We start from the raw sequence: 12,995 nt of genomic DNA on the forward strand, positions 1-12,995 counted from the left end.
AATCACTTATAACTGAGTATAAACGGAATCATTAGTGAACAATCAGTCAGCAGAGAAGAGAAAGTCAAGCTGAACCCGACTGTAGGCCTCTGACCCAGGCCCTGCTTGCCCAAAATGAACAGAGTCTATTTCCACAAATACAAGGTCTTTCTGAATAGTCTCGGTATCAAAATAAAGGTAATTAACTTCCACCGTACAGAACTATACTCTTTTACAGTGAATATCCCTTTGGAATGATGCAGTTGCAGTCATAAACCATATCACACAATCTGAACATTACCCGTGCACAGACTGGTGCCAGTGGAGCGGTCCTGGTAGAGGCGTGTTCAGGCAGAATCTTAGAATTGGCCATTTGGGAGCATTTGGGTAACATATGCGCCAGTTTACATTCTCTCAGGTAACTGTAAAACTCATTCAACTTCATTTACATGTCACTGTATTCAACACACTATATAATGGCTTTTTTTACTTTTTTGAACTTACTATGCTATGATGTTTTTCGACATACTATATGATGACTTTTTTATGACTTCATTCAAAAGACTATTTTATGACTTTTTCTTTTCGACATCCTGGACTATGATTTCATGACTTTTATCAAAATACTATGCTGACTTCTTTCAACATGCTCAATGACATTTTTAAGACTTTTCTTTGACATTTGACTTTCATATGAATTTTTAAACACATACTATTACTATTTAAAGTACCTTTTTGACATTCTATACTATGACGTTTTAATTACTTTTTTCCACATACTATACTGTGACTTTAAAAAAAAAAAAAGTCACAGTATAGTTAACTTTTGACATAATACTACCAAAATCTAATGATTGTGTAATTAAGTTGGACGTTTGTTCTTAATTTCAAATTCCTTCAATGTGTTTCTGATATTGTGTTCACAGACAACCTGAAAACATAATGCATACAAAAGAGTAAATTAACTTATGTCAACTGTTAATTATCTGCCTATCTGTTTGAAAAAAGTGTTTTCAAATTTGTATTTGCATTGTTTATGAGCATAATTAAAAATTAAAAAAAAAAAATTAACCATCCAACTTGCTGGTATCCAGATGGCTTGTAAAACAGCCGGATTCTTTGGCTCTCTCTTGTGGTCACAAGGATTACTCAACATAAAGTGAGCAGGTCACTGAAGATACCAGGAAGTAATGAATAAAGCTCAGATCTAGTTCTTTGTGAACTAATTGGCTTTTTACTCATATGAGACACTTTGTTTTCTATTTCTTCATCCGTTGTGAAAACGTAAAAGAAAAACAGAGACATCCATTGTGATTTTATAATATATTTATTTTTTTAAACTTTTCTTTCTTTAAAAAAATGACGAGGTCCAAGTGTTTTTGGAAGCCCTGCCTCACCCTATGTTCCCCAGCTGGCTAGCTCGACTCTTAAAGCAACCAGCAAAGAAAAATAGTCATATGGACGATCGATAATATACACCCCATATACAGCATTACATAGTGGTCTACCATAATGTTACCAATAATACACAGCCTCCTATGAGGCTTCAATTCAAACTGTTGCCACTGATATGGTTCATTTCAAAAGCAACTGCCAACTATCCATGACGGTTGTGCTTTTTGACAAGTGAGGATGGGTTTCAGGTCGCCTCAGCTGATTAACATAACACATGGTGGCTTCAGCCTCAGACAGCATTATGATTCGGCTGTTGACCTGAACACCCCCCCCCTTTAAACCAATCAGATTCAGCATAAGTGCAAAGTTTAGGAGGCACTGACACTGTGGAGGAGGCCGGGTAAACGTCGGCCCCTCCTCGGCTCTACTCGGTCAAACCATTTCCAAGGGTTGACATGTTGCATTACAGAGACCTGCAGTGTCCAGCTAGGTCTCTTTAATCTGGTAACAATGCAGGTCGGGACACAGGAAATGGGATTTTATCAGCTTGGATGTGAACAGTCTGCTGTACGGATCCCCATAGAATTACATTTCAAAAAGTCCACTTCAGTTCTACCAAGTTCAACTTCTATGTTTCTCTCTTATTTCGCCTCATCCTGCATACAGTAACAGCCAGTGTAAGACAGGGCAAACTGTGTAAAAGTGTGTGTTTGCATGTGGCAGTGACCCCCCCCCCCCCCCCCCCCCCCCCCGCATAGAAAAGATTTCTACACGTTCGTGAAATAAAGACGGCGCCTGTGCACAGTGTGAGCGGGTGCGTGTCCAGGGGGCAGTGCGGGGCTACAGACACGACTCCCAGTGCAGCTGCAGGTCCGTGCTGTCCAGAAAATCGGTCGAGAAGACGCTCGGCGGAGTGTGCGGCACCAGCGGGGCCAGGCTCGTTCCCCCGTCTCCGTCGCCAGCTCCCCCTCCTCCTCCCCCTCCGCTGCCCCCGCTCCCACCGCTGGCACTCCCCACCATGGAAATATCCAGCCAGTCCATGCTGTCCAGGGTGGGGTCGCCAAAGTCCAGCCCTGTGGAGTGGGGGGAGAAGCCGAGGTCGGACGTGTCCATGGGGGAGGAAGAGTGGTCCAGGATGCTGGGCGTGCTCAGCATTTGGCTGTGAAGGTCGTCGATCAGCGTCAGGCCGCCGCCGGGCTCCACGCCCAGCAGCGGGGCGCCCGTGGTGCTCTCCAGGAAGTCCTCCAGGCGTCCGCTGCCCGTGCAGGGCTCTCCCACAGACGGCGGGGGGGAGATGAGAGGGTCTGTAGGGGTGGGCGGGGAGAGGTGGAGGGGAGATGGGGGAGAGGATGGGGAGGGTGGGTCAGAGTGGAGTGGGGCGAGGGAAGGGTCCGGGTTGGCCTTGAAGCCGGGGATTTCTGAAGGACAGAGAAGAAGAAAAAAATGTCATTAGTAAAAGAGGAAACAGACATTTCTCTCATTAATGTTCGTAATAGAGTTTCTTACCTCCGCTCTTGAGCAGGATGTCAAACAGGTCGTCCATCTGCTGACTGTTGACTCCGTTCTCCTGCTAACAGAGACGATTATTTTTTCAGTCAGCCACCAATCACACATGTAAACACAGCACCACTGGCTTTTCCACAATAGACAAACATGCACTAAAACACACACTTGGTTAGTTTTCTGTTCATGTTGTTTTCTTTTTAAAACACACGTCTCACTCGTTTCCTCTCGGTTTCGTTGTTCGTTTTCACACTAGTAGCTGTGCTGGTGGCTGAAGTCCATGTTGTACTAGAGAGCATTTATACTTTTGTCCGTTTACAGTTTCTGTGTGGACTTAACAATGGTTGTGCAAAACAAAATAAGCATTAATAAGAAAAGGAAAGCCCTCCGTTTTGTGCATCTTCCTCCTCAAAGCCGCTAACCGTGACTTTAGACGTCTGCTCCGTAGGGCTGATAACGCCGCTAATCGCTCCAATAACAGCTGCTTCCTCTGCATGTAGGCAGCAGTAGCATTAGAAAATGCTAAATTTAACTGCATAACAGCTGCTAGCAGAGACAACAAGGCCATTAACGCCTTTAATCCGTTATCCACGTTGAAACGAGTTTGTTTTCTTCTGGAAAACTCCTCAGTTTTGCTGCTCTAAACCTCTGGATCAGTGTGGATGCTAAGTAGCAAAACATGTGTTTTAAAATAGAAAAGTAGTGTGGATGTAGGGTTAGAGCTGCTGCTCTGCTAACATGCTGCTAATGCTACGTGTAGTCACAGCGTCTGTCTCTTAAATATTAAATACATTTGTTGGCTAAAGAAATAGACTTATAGAAATGTATGTAAATGTCACCTTTTTTAACTGTGATAAAATGTACTAAAGTTAATACACAGTGAACGACATTGTATTCAATCTGGTAAAACCCAGTTTGGGAACCACTGACCTAAAAGGTTAAAAATAACACATCTGTTTCACTTCTGCTGTGTGGTTTTATGTCGATATATAGCCTGTATGCAAATGAAAGGAAAACAGGATCTACAGCAAAGAGACATGCTTTATGACGTCTCGACAGGCCAGAATACAATGTGTTGTGGTTTGAGCAACAAGTATGATTCTCACTTTCTCATTACTTGAAACCCTTCACTGACCACCAGTCACCTTTTGTCCCGCATCTAAATACTACCATTTCCCATAATGCTTTTGGTAAGAAGAAAATCCATTCCTGTAAAACCCTAAACATCAGAGGACTTTCCTTTAAGTCAGACACGAATGGAAAACCTATTCACAGTCGAGCACAATCACACAGTGAATCCCACCAAACACCGGTCCCAACCCTCAGCCCAAAAACCTCAAACTGCCCTCAGTTCAGTAACACGAGCACACAGCTCAGTGTGAGAAGCTGAGAGATGGGAAACGGAGGGACAGACGGAGACAGAAAAGCACTAAAAGACAGATGGAAAGAAAGACGTGCTGGAAGACATACTTTGGAGCGTTGAGTAGGAAGGGAGGTGTTGGGTTTGGGAGAGGGAGGGGTGAACAGTGTGTGCCGGTCATAAGGCGGACACACCTCCTCTCTCTGCAAGGATGAAGTGATGAAAAGAAAAGAAAAAAAAGGGAAGAAACAAGGAGAAAAGGTTAACGAAGCTCCCAACGCGCCCGATCAGAAGAGAGGACGTGACGACGGGAACTCTGGGAGCGAACGAGTGGGTTGCGTTACCTTAAGTGATGAGATTAGGTTGCTTTGGCTTTCACTGTCTGACATGTCGTCAAAGAACGGCTGCAGACTGGGCGGAGCAGTGACCGACAGGCTGGGTTGAGGTACGCCATCGGTGTCCAGGTGCAGCCCGGCCTTCTGTCCCTGAGCGGAGAGAGGGACGTCGACGTATTTAGTACGCACAACAGAAGAAACCAATATGTTGAAGACTACGTTGTGATTGGCTCGTGTAGTCTGAGTAACAGACTTCTGGTTCATATTTTGATTGCGATGATTTTAAACTGTGTTAGCGGTGACACCTTGTGGCAGGAAGATGTTACTGCTTCACTACAGTATGAGATACAATAACAGCTGCCTGCATTTTTTTGCTCAGTTATGAATGGCATTTGTAATAACCAGTTCTCAAACTTTGAATTAATTCATCAATGTATATTATATCTGTATATATATCTGTGTATACTAAGTACAAAGCACTTTGCAGAGGAGGCATTAAAAAAAAAAAAAATCAAGTAAAAGCGAGAGAAGAAGAAAAAAATGTAAAAAATAAATGTCTTTTCTCTATACAAATAAATATAAATGAGATAAATAATTATTAATAATGAGTCTATATTGTAACCTTTTTGATTGGCTCGGCCTCTGGTGGCTCCTTTGATTGGTTGTCAGTGCTGGGGAGTTTACTTGGAGTTGACTGCAACCTCTAAAAGAAGACGAGAAGAGAAAGTCGCAGATAAATATTACGTCACAGATTAGTAACCCTGTGCAGTCCACCAACGAATAGCCGATTCACCGTACCTGCAGCGTGATGCGTCCGTTGGCTTTGGCCAACGAGGACACTCCGTTCTGTCCGTCTGTGGTGTGACTGGTGAGAGCAATCAGGTAGTGGTTGCCGTTGCCGTCTGTGACCAGTGTCGGTGTGCCATTTGCCTTGAGGAGGTCTAACGAAAGAGCCTGAGTTTGGATCTGAGTGCCGTTCTGCTGGTTGATGAAGACTGGGGTCACCTGGAAATGGAAACCAAACAGTGTGTTCACAGCTGGGTTTTCTTTCTATTTAAAACTTTAATACATTTCACACAAATGAATACGTCCACATATTAGCTACCACCTTAAAGGGTTGATGATGTTAGTGTTTTCGTTCCATAGAGCTGCTTGGACGTTACCTGTTGGGTGGTGACAGCTGCCGTTTGTTGTCTCTCCTGCTGCCGCTGCTGAGCCCTCAGCTGCTTCCTCTGCTGGGTTTGGCTCAGTGCAGGCCTCTGGATCTGCACCTGAACTGGCTTCAGCTGAACCTGGTTCTTCTGATGGCTTTGTTGAACTGGCCCTTGAGTTTGTTTGAGCAGGTTCTGCTGCACCAGCCTCTGTTGGCTGAGTTTCTGCTGTGCTAACTTCTGCTGTGCCTGGAGCTGTTTCTGTTGGGTTTGCTGTATGATAAGTTGCTGCAGCTGCTGCTGCTGCTGCTGGAGCAGGATTTGGGCTTCTTTCTTCTGCTGCTGTAGTTTCTGGGGGTTCGACATAGCCTCCGCCACTTTCTGCAGTTGCTCCTGGCTCTGCTGCTGTTTGAGCTGCAGCGTCTGTTTCTGATGCTCGGCTTGTTGGATCTGCAGCCGGTGAATCTGCTGCAGCCTGAGTAGAGTCTCCTGGGAGCACTGCATCGGCTGGGCTGCTTTCTTTGCCTGGAGCGCCTCCGTTACTCCCTCCATTCCCTCCTCAGGCTCCACCTCCTTCTTCACCGTCACCACGATGCCGTTGGGGAAAATGGGGGGCTGAATGGCGGAGGCTTTTATCAAAGTTTGAGGTTTAACCTCTGAAGTTCTGCTCTTCTCACTTTCTTCCCTCTTCAACACTATTCCGCCCGTCACCTTGCCCTGCTCCAGCTGGCACCTGAGGGTCTCCACCAGCCTCTGCTTCTGCCTCAGCATCCTGGTCAGCTCCTCGATCTGTTTGTCCTTCTCATGGAGCATCTGGTCCTTGTCCAAACAGGACGTGTCCATGGCTACTCCAGACAGGGGCTCTGGAGGCTGACATGAGGCGGACGAAGGCCTGGAGAGGCTGCATGAGCTCTGCATCTCCTCTTTCACCTTGGAGAGCGGAGAGATGTTCGATGGGTGCTGAGGAGAATGGTGCAGGGTGAGCTGGGTCAGGGGAGAGCTCACCTGAAGGACGACGAAACGAGAAGAGAATGTTAGGGAAACGTTTCAAGGAAGACGTTCAAATATTTGCCAGTTTTCTTAACAAAAAGATAGTCATTTAACATAATGTCAACCAACAATCAGGCTACGTGCTTTACATCTAGAGCTCACCATCTCTCCAAACATGTCTCCATTACAGCTCGTCTCATCTGGACTCATCCCGGCCAACGACCTCTCGGAGGGAGTAGGTGACATCGGAGGGCTGGAGCTGGTGCTGCCGAATCGCATGACCCGCCCCGGAATCACCTGAGGCAACGATGACAAATCTAACTTAAACCCACCCTCTCCCAATTGGTGGTCAGGGGTGGTGGTGGTCGGAGAGGATGTGATGTGGCCAGCAGCTGAGATGGCGCCCTGCGGGTTACCATTTTTGGAAACCGCTGTGGTGCCACCATTTTGCTCCTGGTAGTTGCGGAGCCTCTCGATAAGATCGTTCTTGGTGCCCGAGACGGTCAGACCACGCAATTTCAGTTCCTGTTTTAACTCGGCAACCTGGAGGATGAGAAAGCAGACCAGTACCTCACTTAGTCGGCTTTGACTCAAGAGGGAAAGACGACAGAACAACTCATACGTAAGAGACCAGTGGAGCATCATTTCTGAGCTGGGTCACGCTGTGTGTTTAACTTACTTTGAACTCGTCCAGGTTGGGGGGCAGAGTGCTTGGTCTGGCTCCTCCCAATGCAGTTTGGCTCTGACGGGCAGTCCCGCTCTGATTGGAGGAGTTGGGGGAGGTCGTCGTGGGAACACTTCGGGAGGGAGACGGGCCAGAGTTGGTTGTAGGATGCTGCTCGGTTGGTGGCCTGAGAGGAGGCAGAAAACGTTAACGCATGAATTTCGCTTGTTCTTCTTGAACTTTAAAGTTCCAGGCTCTATGGTGTCACTCAGAAACACCAGCAGCAGACAGACAGTAATAATGAAACCTGCCTGCCAGCTGTGCTGTAAAGTGAACTACCAGGTTTGCTGCTTTAATTTGAGAAAGGAAAAAAAGGAGGGTGGCAAACTAGATGACTCTTTGAATAAAACCCCCTGCAGTCAGTCATCCTCACTTCCACGCCGCACCGTCATGCTTGACACTCACTTGGGAGGGGCGGGCAGGATGGTGTGGTAGTTATAGTGCTGCTGTTGCTGGTTGAGGATCTGCAGCTGCAGGAAAAGTTGTTGCTGGTGGAGGAGCTTCGCATAGGATGAGTCCATCTGGGGCGGACGCTCTTTATCTGCCTTCTGGTCTGGAGGGATGTACTGGTGGTACTTCAGCTTCTTCACCTACACCGAGGAGACGAAAGGGTTCAGAGGCAACGCAACTCTTTCATGCTTTTACTTCATACTTAAAACTATTAGATATCATCAGTGTGTGACACTCGTCCTGCTTCGTCTCGGTCTAAATTATTCACTGACTGCTGACATTCATAAAACATTTTGAAATCTCTGAATAAAACAATCAACAGGTATAAAACAAAGTCTGCATTCTGGTGTATTGAGGATATAGCGGATGCTCTACTACGATGGATTTCTCCTCTTATGGTTGTTAAATGTCAAAACGTTGAGCCGAGCGAGAAGCCCTGGATCTCTCCTCTGAGAGAACTGACAACAAACCCACAGGGAGAGCCCCTTGGTGGACTAGATGAGTGATAAACGCCTCGGTTAAATCTGACAAACACAATCTTTTGCCCTCGATCAAACCCGTAAGGCCTGCATCACTTCACATGAAAACGAAACAAAGGGCTTGCTGACCTTGGGTTTGCTGTCCTTTGGTTTCTTAGGTCTCTGTGAGGGACGGTCTGAACTCGTCTTAGTCTGAGACTGCTGACACAAAGCGTGAGAAATGGGGTCGGGGGAGGAGGAAGTAAAGAAAATGAAGAGATCAGGGAGAGTTAGCCAGTTATAGCTGCTCCACAAATAGAGATTAACATTGGCAGGATGTTGAACTTGAAACAGGGAAATACTTGATGGGAAGAGAGAAAAAAATAATCAGCATTACCCGCACCTTGACATGTCCAGTAGAGGGGCGGGAGCTTGCTAGGATCACCATCGTTCCATTTTTCACTCTTGGGAATGGGGAGAAGTCGGACCCATTCACCTGGGGAGGAGGTGGTGGAGGAGGTGGAGGAGGAGGAGGAGGAGGGCACTGTGTGATGAACTGAGGAGATATTACTCTGGTTAATATAGCGATGAAGTTTATCATAACTTTGTTTAATGACCGACTATGGCAAGTTCATCAAAGTGAAATTCTCTGACGTTCGAGCGATCAGCTTTTGATTCTCTTGATTTGATTGACATGACGTCCTGCAGCGGTACCTGTGTGGGGGACATGTCCCCGTTCTGGGTGAGCACGTCAGAAGGGGACAGCTGAGGGGCGGCACTCGGGGGAGAGTCGTGATTGGTCAGCTGGTCTGGCGACAGAGCATCGCTGCTGTCTTCGTCTAAAGACGAGCTCTCTCCCTTCTGAGAATCTGTGACGGAGAACAAAATATTCAGTCATCGAACAGTCATCGCTGTTCATCAGACTGCTGAGCAGCGATGACTCATTTTAGAGAAGTTATACAACACTCTATAGCGCACGTTTCAAAACAGGACTATGTCCAAACACAAGTTATTGTGTAATATCTGTACCTGAATGGTACCACATCCAGTAGGATGATGCCACCTGTAGTTACAAAGAAGTGTGTGTGTGTGTGTGTGTTTGTACATCACCCTTAAAACACTGTATTGCATATATAAGGGTGTGTAGATACCTGGATGTTGTTATTACACAGCTGAAGGTGTGTTCAGAGGCAACGTAAGCTTTTAGAGGTGGTGCAAGTGAGCGGTAAAACGGCAACTCAATAATAGAGGTGAACATGTTGCCATTGATTGTTCAGATTCAGATCTGTAGCAGGTTGTTTCTGTAATGTGGATGCATTGAATGTGTTTATACTGTCTGTATGGTTATTGACTGTTCCTAAGTGTCCATGTGTTTATCTGTGGGACTATATTCTGTGTTAATGAAGCGACGAGTGACTGAATGAACGACTGAATTAAATGGGTGCATTTTTTTGGAGACGCGCGTGTGTGTGTGTGTAGTTACCCAGCGGTGAGTTGGGGCAGTCGACAGACAGGATGTTCTTGTGAACCAGTTCGATGGGTCCTGGTCTGTGGGAGAGCTTGTCGTTGAGGTCGTCGGCCAGCCGCGCTCGCTTCAGCTGCAGCTGCTTGGCCTGCAGGGACGGCTCTGCCGACGTCTCTGTGGAGCACACAGCAGAACAATATGCGTGCAAATTTATTCATAGAGTGATTCATTTCGATCGGCAAGGTACTACCAGGTAACATGCTATGTAAACACAAGAGGCATACAGGGCATTTTGAGCCTTTACATATTTTTGAACAGATCTATGAAGACAGGAAGTTATATTTTTGTCAAATTCTAAAAAATACCTAAAATAAAATTGGAACTATAAATGAACCGTATCGCATGGAATTGGTTCCGTTTTGTTTACAGTATGCTTCCTTTTTCATACAGTTTCATGTCCCCTCCCCCTCCCCCTCCCCAGACTTAAACCTTCCATTCTACACTTTTGAAATCACTAAGAGAATTCTTCTAAGATCTACATAAAAACTCACCCTCCAGAATGTGCATCCTGACCAGCTCAGAGCGCTCGGGACGACTCCGGATCTTTCTCTTCAGATAGTCCTCGGTCTGGGGAACACACAATGTGGGCGGGTGGCAGACGTAAGACGGAGGATCACAACCAAAAAGGATGAGCGACAGCGAAAGAGAGCGGTGGAAGACGAAGAAGAGCGAGGACCGGAGAGAAGCAACACATAGCTGGAACGCCACAAGACCTGAATGAACGCTGCAATAAACTGCTGCTGATATGCGGATACATTATTTCCTCTTACACGGCCAATACTGTGACATCACTCTTATTTCTTTCTTTGTGGGTGATGTTTCTGCATTTAGTTTAGTTTCCGTTTGTTCAACAAAGATGGTTCTCGTTGCTAATACTCACTACGCTACGACTAAACGCAACCACAAAAGTCAACTTTGCATCTCCAGATGGCAGATGGAGATAGATCTGACCTTGGGTTATAAAACAAACAAACATGCTATTAATGCCGAGCAGCTGGTTTGTGCCGCTCTTTACCTAAAGAAAGCTACCGTACTACTTTTTGTATGCTACCTAAAGTTTTTCCAAGTGTCGACAATGACGGTAGAATTCAATGACCACTATTGATTTGCCATTTATGCCGTTTACAGATACCGTGAAGGTTTTGCCTCGCAAAGCTTCAACAAAAGCGAGTCCACTGAGAAAGCTCACGGTACTTGAGACGCTCACCCTTGCTCGCTCCAGACTCCTCCGCTGCTCGTGAAAGGCTGCTGGGCTCTTCAGTGCTGCATGGAGAGAGAGAGAGAGAGAGATGAAGGGGAGATGAATGCAGCTCACAGGGAATCTGAGGATAGACGTGTTTGCTCCTTTCAGCAAGTGACAATATGAGAACAGATACAGCCACAGAGGAAGACCGACTCAAAGCAGAAGTGGCTGCAGGACACGAAGGTTAGGAGAGCTATTCTAACCACACGCACTGATGACAGCTCAGTAGGCTGATGGGCCACTGCCACTGTGTGCAGGACTGAAGCACAATTATCTGCAGTAAATGCCACCCGAGTAATCACAGAAAATTGTACCTGCAATCAATTTCACAAGCCTAAATGTAACCATACTGCCTTCTCGGAGGGGGCCAGTTGGTGACCTTAGTCCATACAGTTTTTCCATGTATTCGTTCTTTTAGTTTGAACGGAGAAAAGAAGTTTTCACATGGAAAGAGGCACGATTTGATGTTTGGGCGAATCTCAAGCCTCCAACACACATAACCTTATCAGGCTAGCAAAACCTTTTGTGTGCCAAATACTCGTGCATATCTTCTGATTAAACTCTTACATACTTTCATAAATCAGCAAAAAAAAGACCTGCGTCACGATGGTTTTACGACCGTCTTAAAACAGAAAACGGTACTGATGTGCGCCGACTTTCATGGTGCATTTTGAGATTTGTAGATAACCGGCTTCTAAAACTCTATAAAAAGGTCAACCGTCTGAGAGATGGACAGGAGCTGCGAGTTTGAGGGACATAAATTGTTGATGACGGGTAGTCTGGAGTGGATCGTTAAAAAAAGGAGCAAGGAGAGTGCGGAGTGATGGATAGACTGCTGCACATAAAAGAAATCTACATTCATCACTGCACTCAGCCATGACTGTCTGCAGGTGGGAGTGTGGGTGTCTGTGGCGTGTGTGTGTGAGTGGAAACATGTATTGATGCATTATTAGCCACACAGTTACAGCTTTAAAAGAAAGAGAGTATTACCGTTGGAGGATAAAAAACTATGCCTGCTAAACAAAAAAATCCCAAACTTAAAATATCTAAAGTTTCACATCAATGTGAGCAAGTCATTTTTTTCCAATTATTAGTTATAATTAGTTTCTAATTTAATATCATAACTCGCCAAACTCAACGAAGGATTTTAACAAGTAAGACTTGCACAGCAAGAGCATCCAAACAGGCAAAAAACAAAGATGCCAACTGTATTTGGGGAAGGATATTGGGAGGTCAATGGCAGTTGCTGTGATGCAACACAGCATTCATCGGATTGGTCAAGAGCTGGTGAAATTGCCTGCCAATGGAGTGTGGACATTCTGGCTACAGTGGGGCGTCAATTGTACGTGTGCCACACATGACTGGGCGGGAGGCATCGCTCATGTCACAACTCCTGATGTTTGATGAAGACCTTTATACCCAGTTGTGACATAACCAACGGTTAAGATCACAACAAAACAGCAGACAAACTCTTCAGCTGATCCTGTAACTATACCGGCTGCTGAAGGTCAACACAATGCTTGCTCATGAAACAAGAGGTTGACTGAAAGACGTTTGTCCATAAATCAGACTCATATTGGCCTTCAGTCACCTTGTAGCTGACAATGGAAAATGTGACATTTAAAAACAGAAATCTTGGGCAGCAACGAGCCGTAGAGTTTCCCCCACGACTGAACTGACAGAATGAATCCCTCTCATAACGGAGCTCTAATTCACACTTTATTCTGTTTCAGCAGCGAGAATGAAATGTAATTGAATGTCTGAACAGCTGGCCTTCATGACTGCCCAATCATAAACTATTTTATACTTGCAAATTCACAGAAACAACATTAAAACACACCATCTGTCTTGTGTATTTGGCTATGGCTGAAACACTGAAGAA

The 12,995-nt window shown here is 45.7% G+C and overlaps 1 protein-coding gene across 10 annotated transcripts in view; it reads right to left on the bottom strand.

Moving 5' to 3' along the window:
- Positions 1-1,287: 1,287 nt before the first annotated feature.
- Positions 1,288-12,995, bottom strand: part of mrtfab (myocardin related transcription factor Ab) — a 37,990-nt gene continuing 26,282 nt past the window's right edge. For 5 of the 10 annotated variants that reach the window (XM_079182701.1, XM_079182703.1, XM_079182709.1 and 2 more), the window contains 16 exons: positions 11,078-11,133; positions 10,362-10,437; positions 9,829-9,984; positions 9,060-9,214; positions 8,743-8,901; positions 8,496-8,564; positions 7,843-8,027; positions 7,393-7,564; positions 6,876-7,256; positions 5,736-6,728; positions 5,371-5,577; positions 5,195-5,275; positions 4,582-4,722; positions 4,348-4,440; positions 2,881-2,944; positions 1,288-2,792 (listed from right to left, as the gene is read on the bottom strand). In XM_079182701.1, coding sequence (XP_079038827.1) covers positions 2,215-2,792; positions 2,881-2,944; positions 4,348-4,440; positions 4,582-4,722; positions 5,195-5,275; positions 5,371-5,577; positions 5,736-6,728; positions 6,876-7,256; positions 7,393-7,564; positions 7,843-8,027; positions 8,496-8,564; positions 8,743-8,901; positions 9,060-9,214; positions 9,829-9,984; positions 10,362-10,437; positions 11,078-11,133 — 3,566 coding nt within the window. In that variant the 3' untranslated portion in view covers positions 1,288-2,214. The remainder of the gene's footprint in view (positions 2,793-2,880; positions 2,945-4,347; positions 4,441-4,581; positions 4,723-5,194; positions 5,276-5,370; positions 5,578-5,735; positions 6,729-6,875; positions 7,257-7,392; positions 7,565-7,842; positions 8,028-8,495; positions 8,565-8,742; positions 8,902-9,059; positions 9,215-9,828; positions 9,985-10,361; positions 10,438-11,077; positions 11,134-12,995) is intronic. The other 5 variants (XM_079182702.1, XM_079182705.1, XM_079182704.1 and 2 more) reach the window with 5 other exon arrangements.

Source organism: Pholis gunnellus (assembly GCF_910591455.1).
Source record: "Pholis gunnellus genome assembly, chromosome: 21".
NCBI lineage: Eukaryota > Metazoa > Chordata > Actinopteri > Perciformes > Pholidae > Pholis > Pholis gunnellus.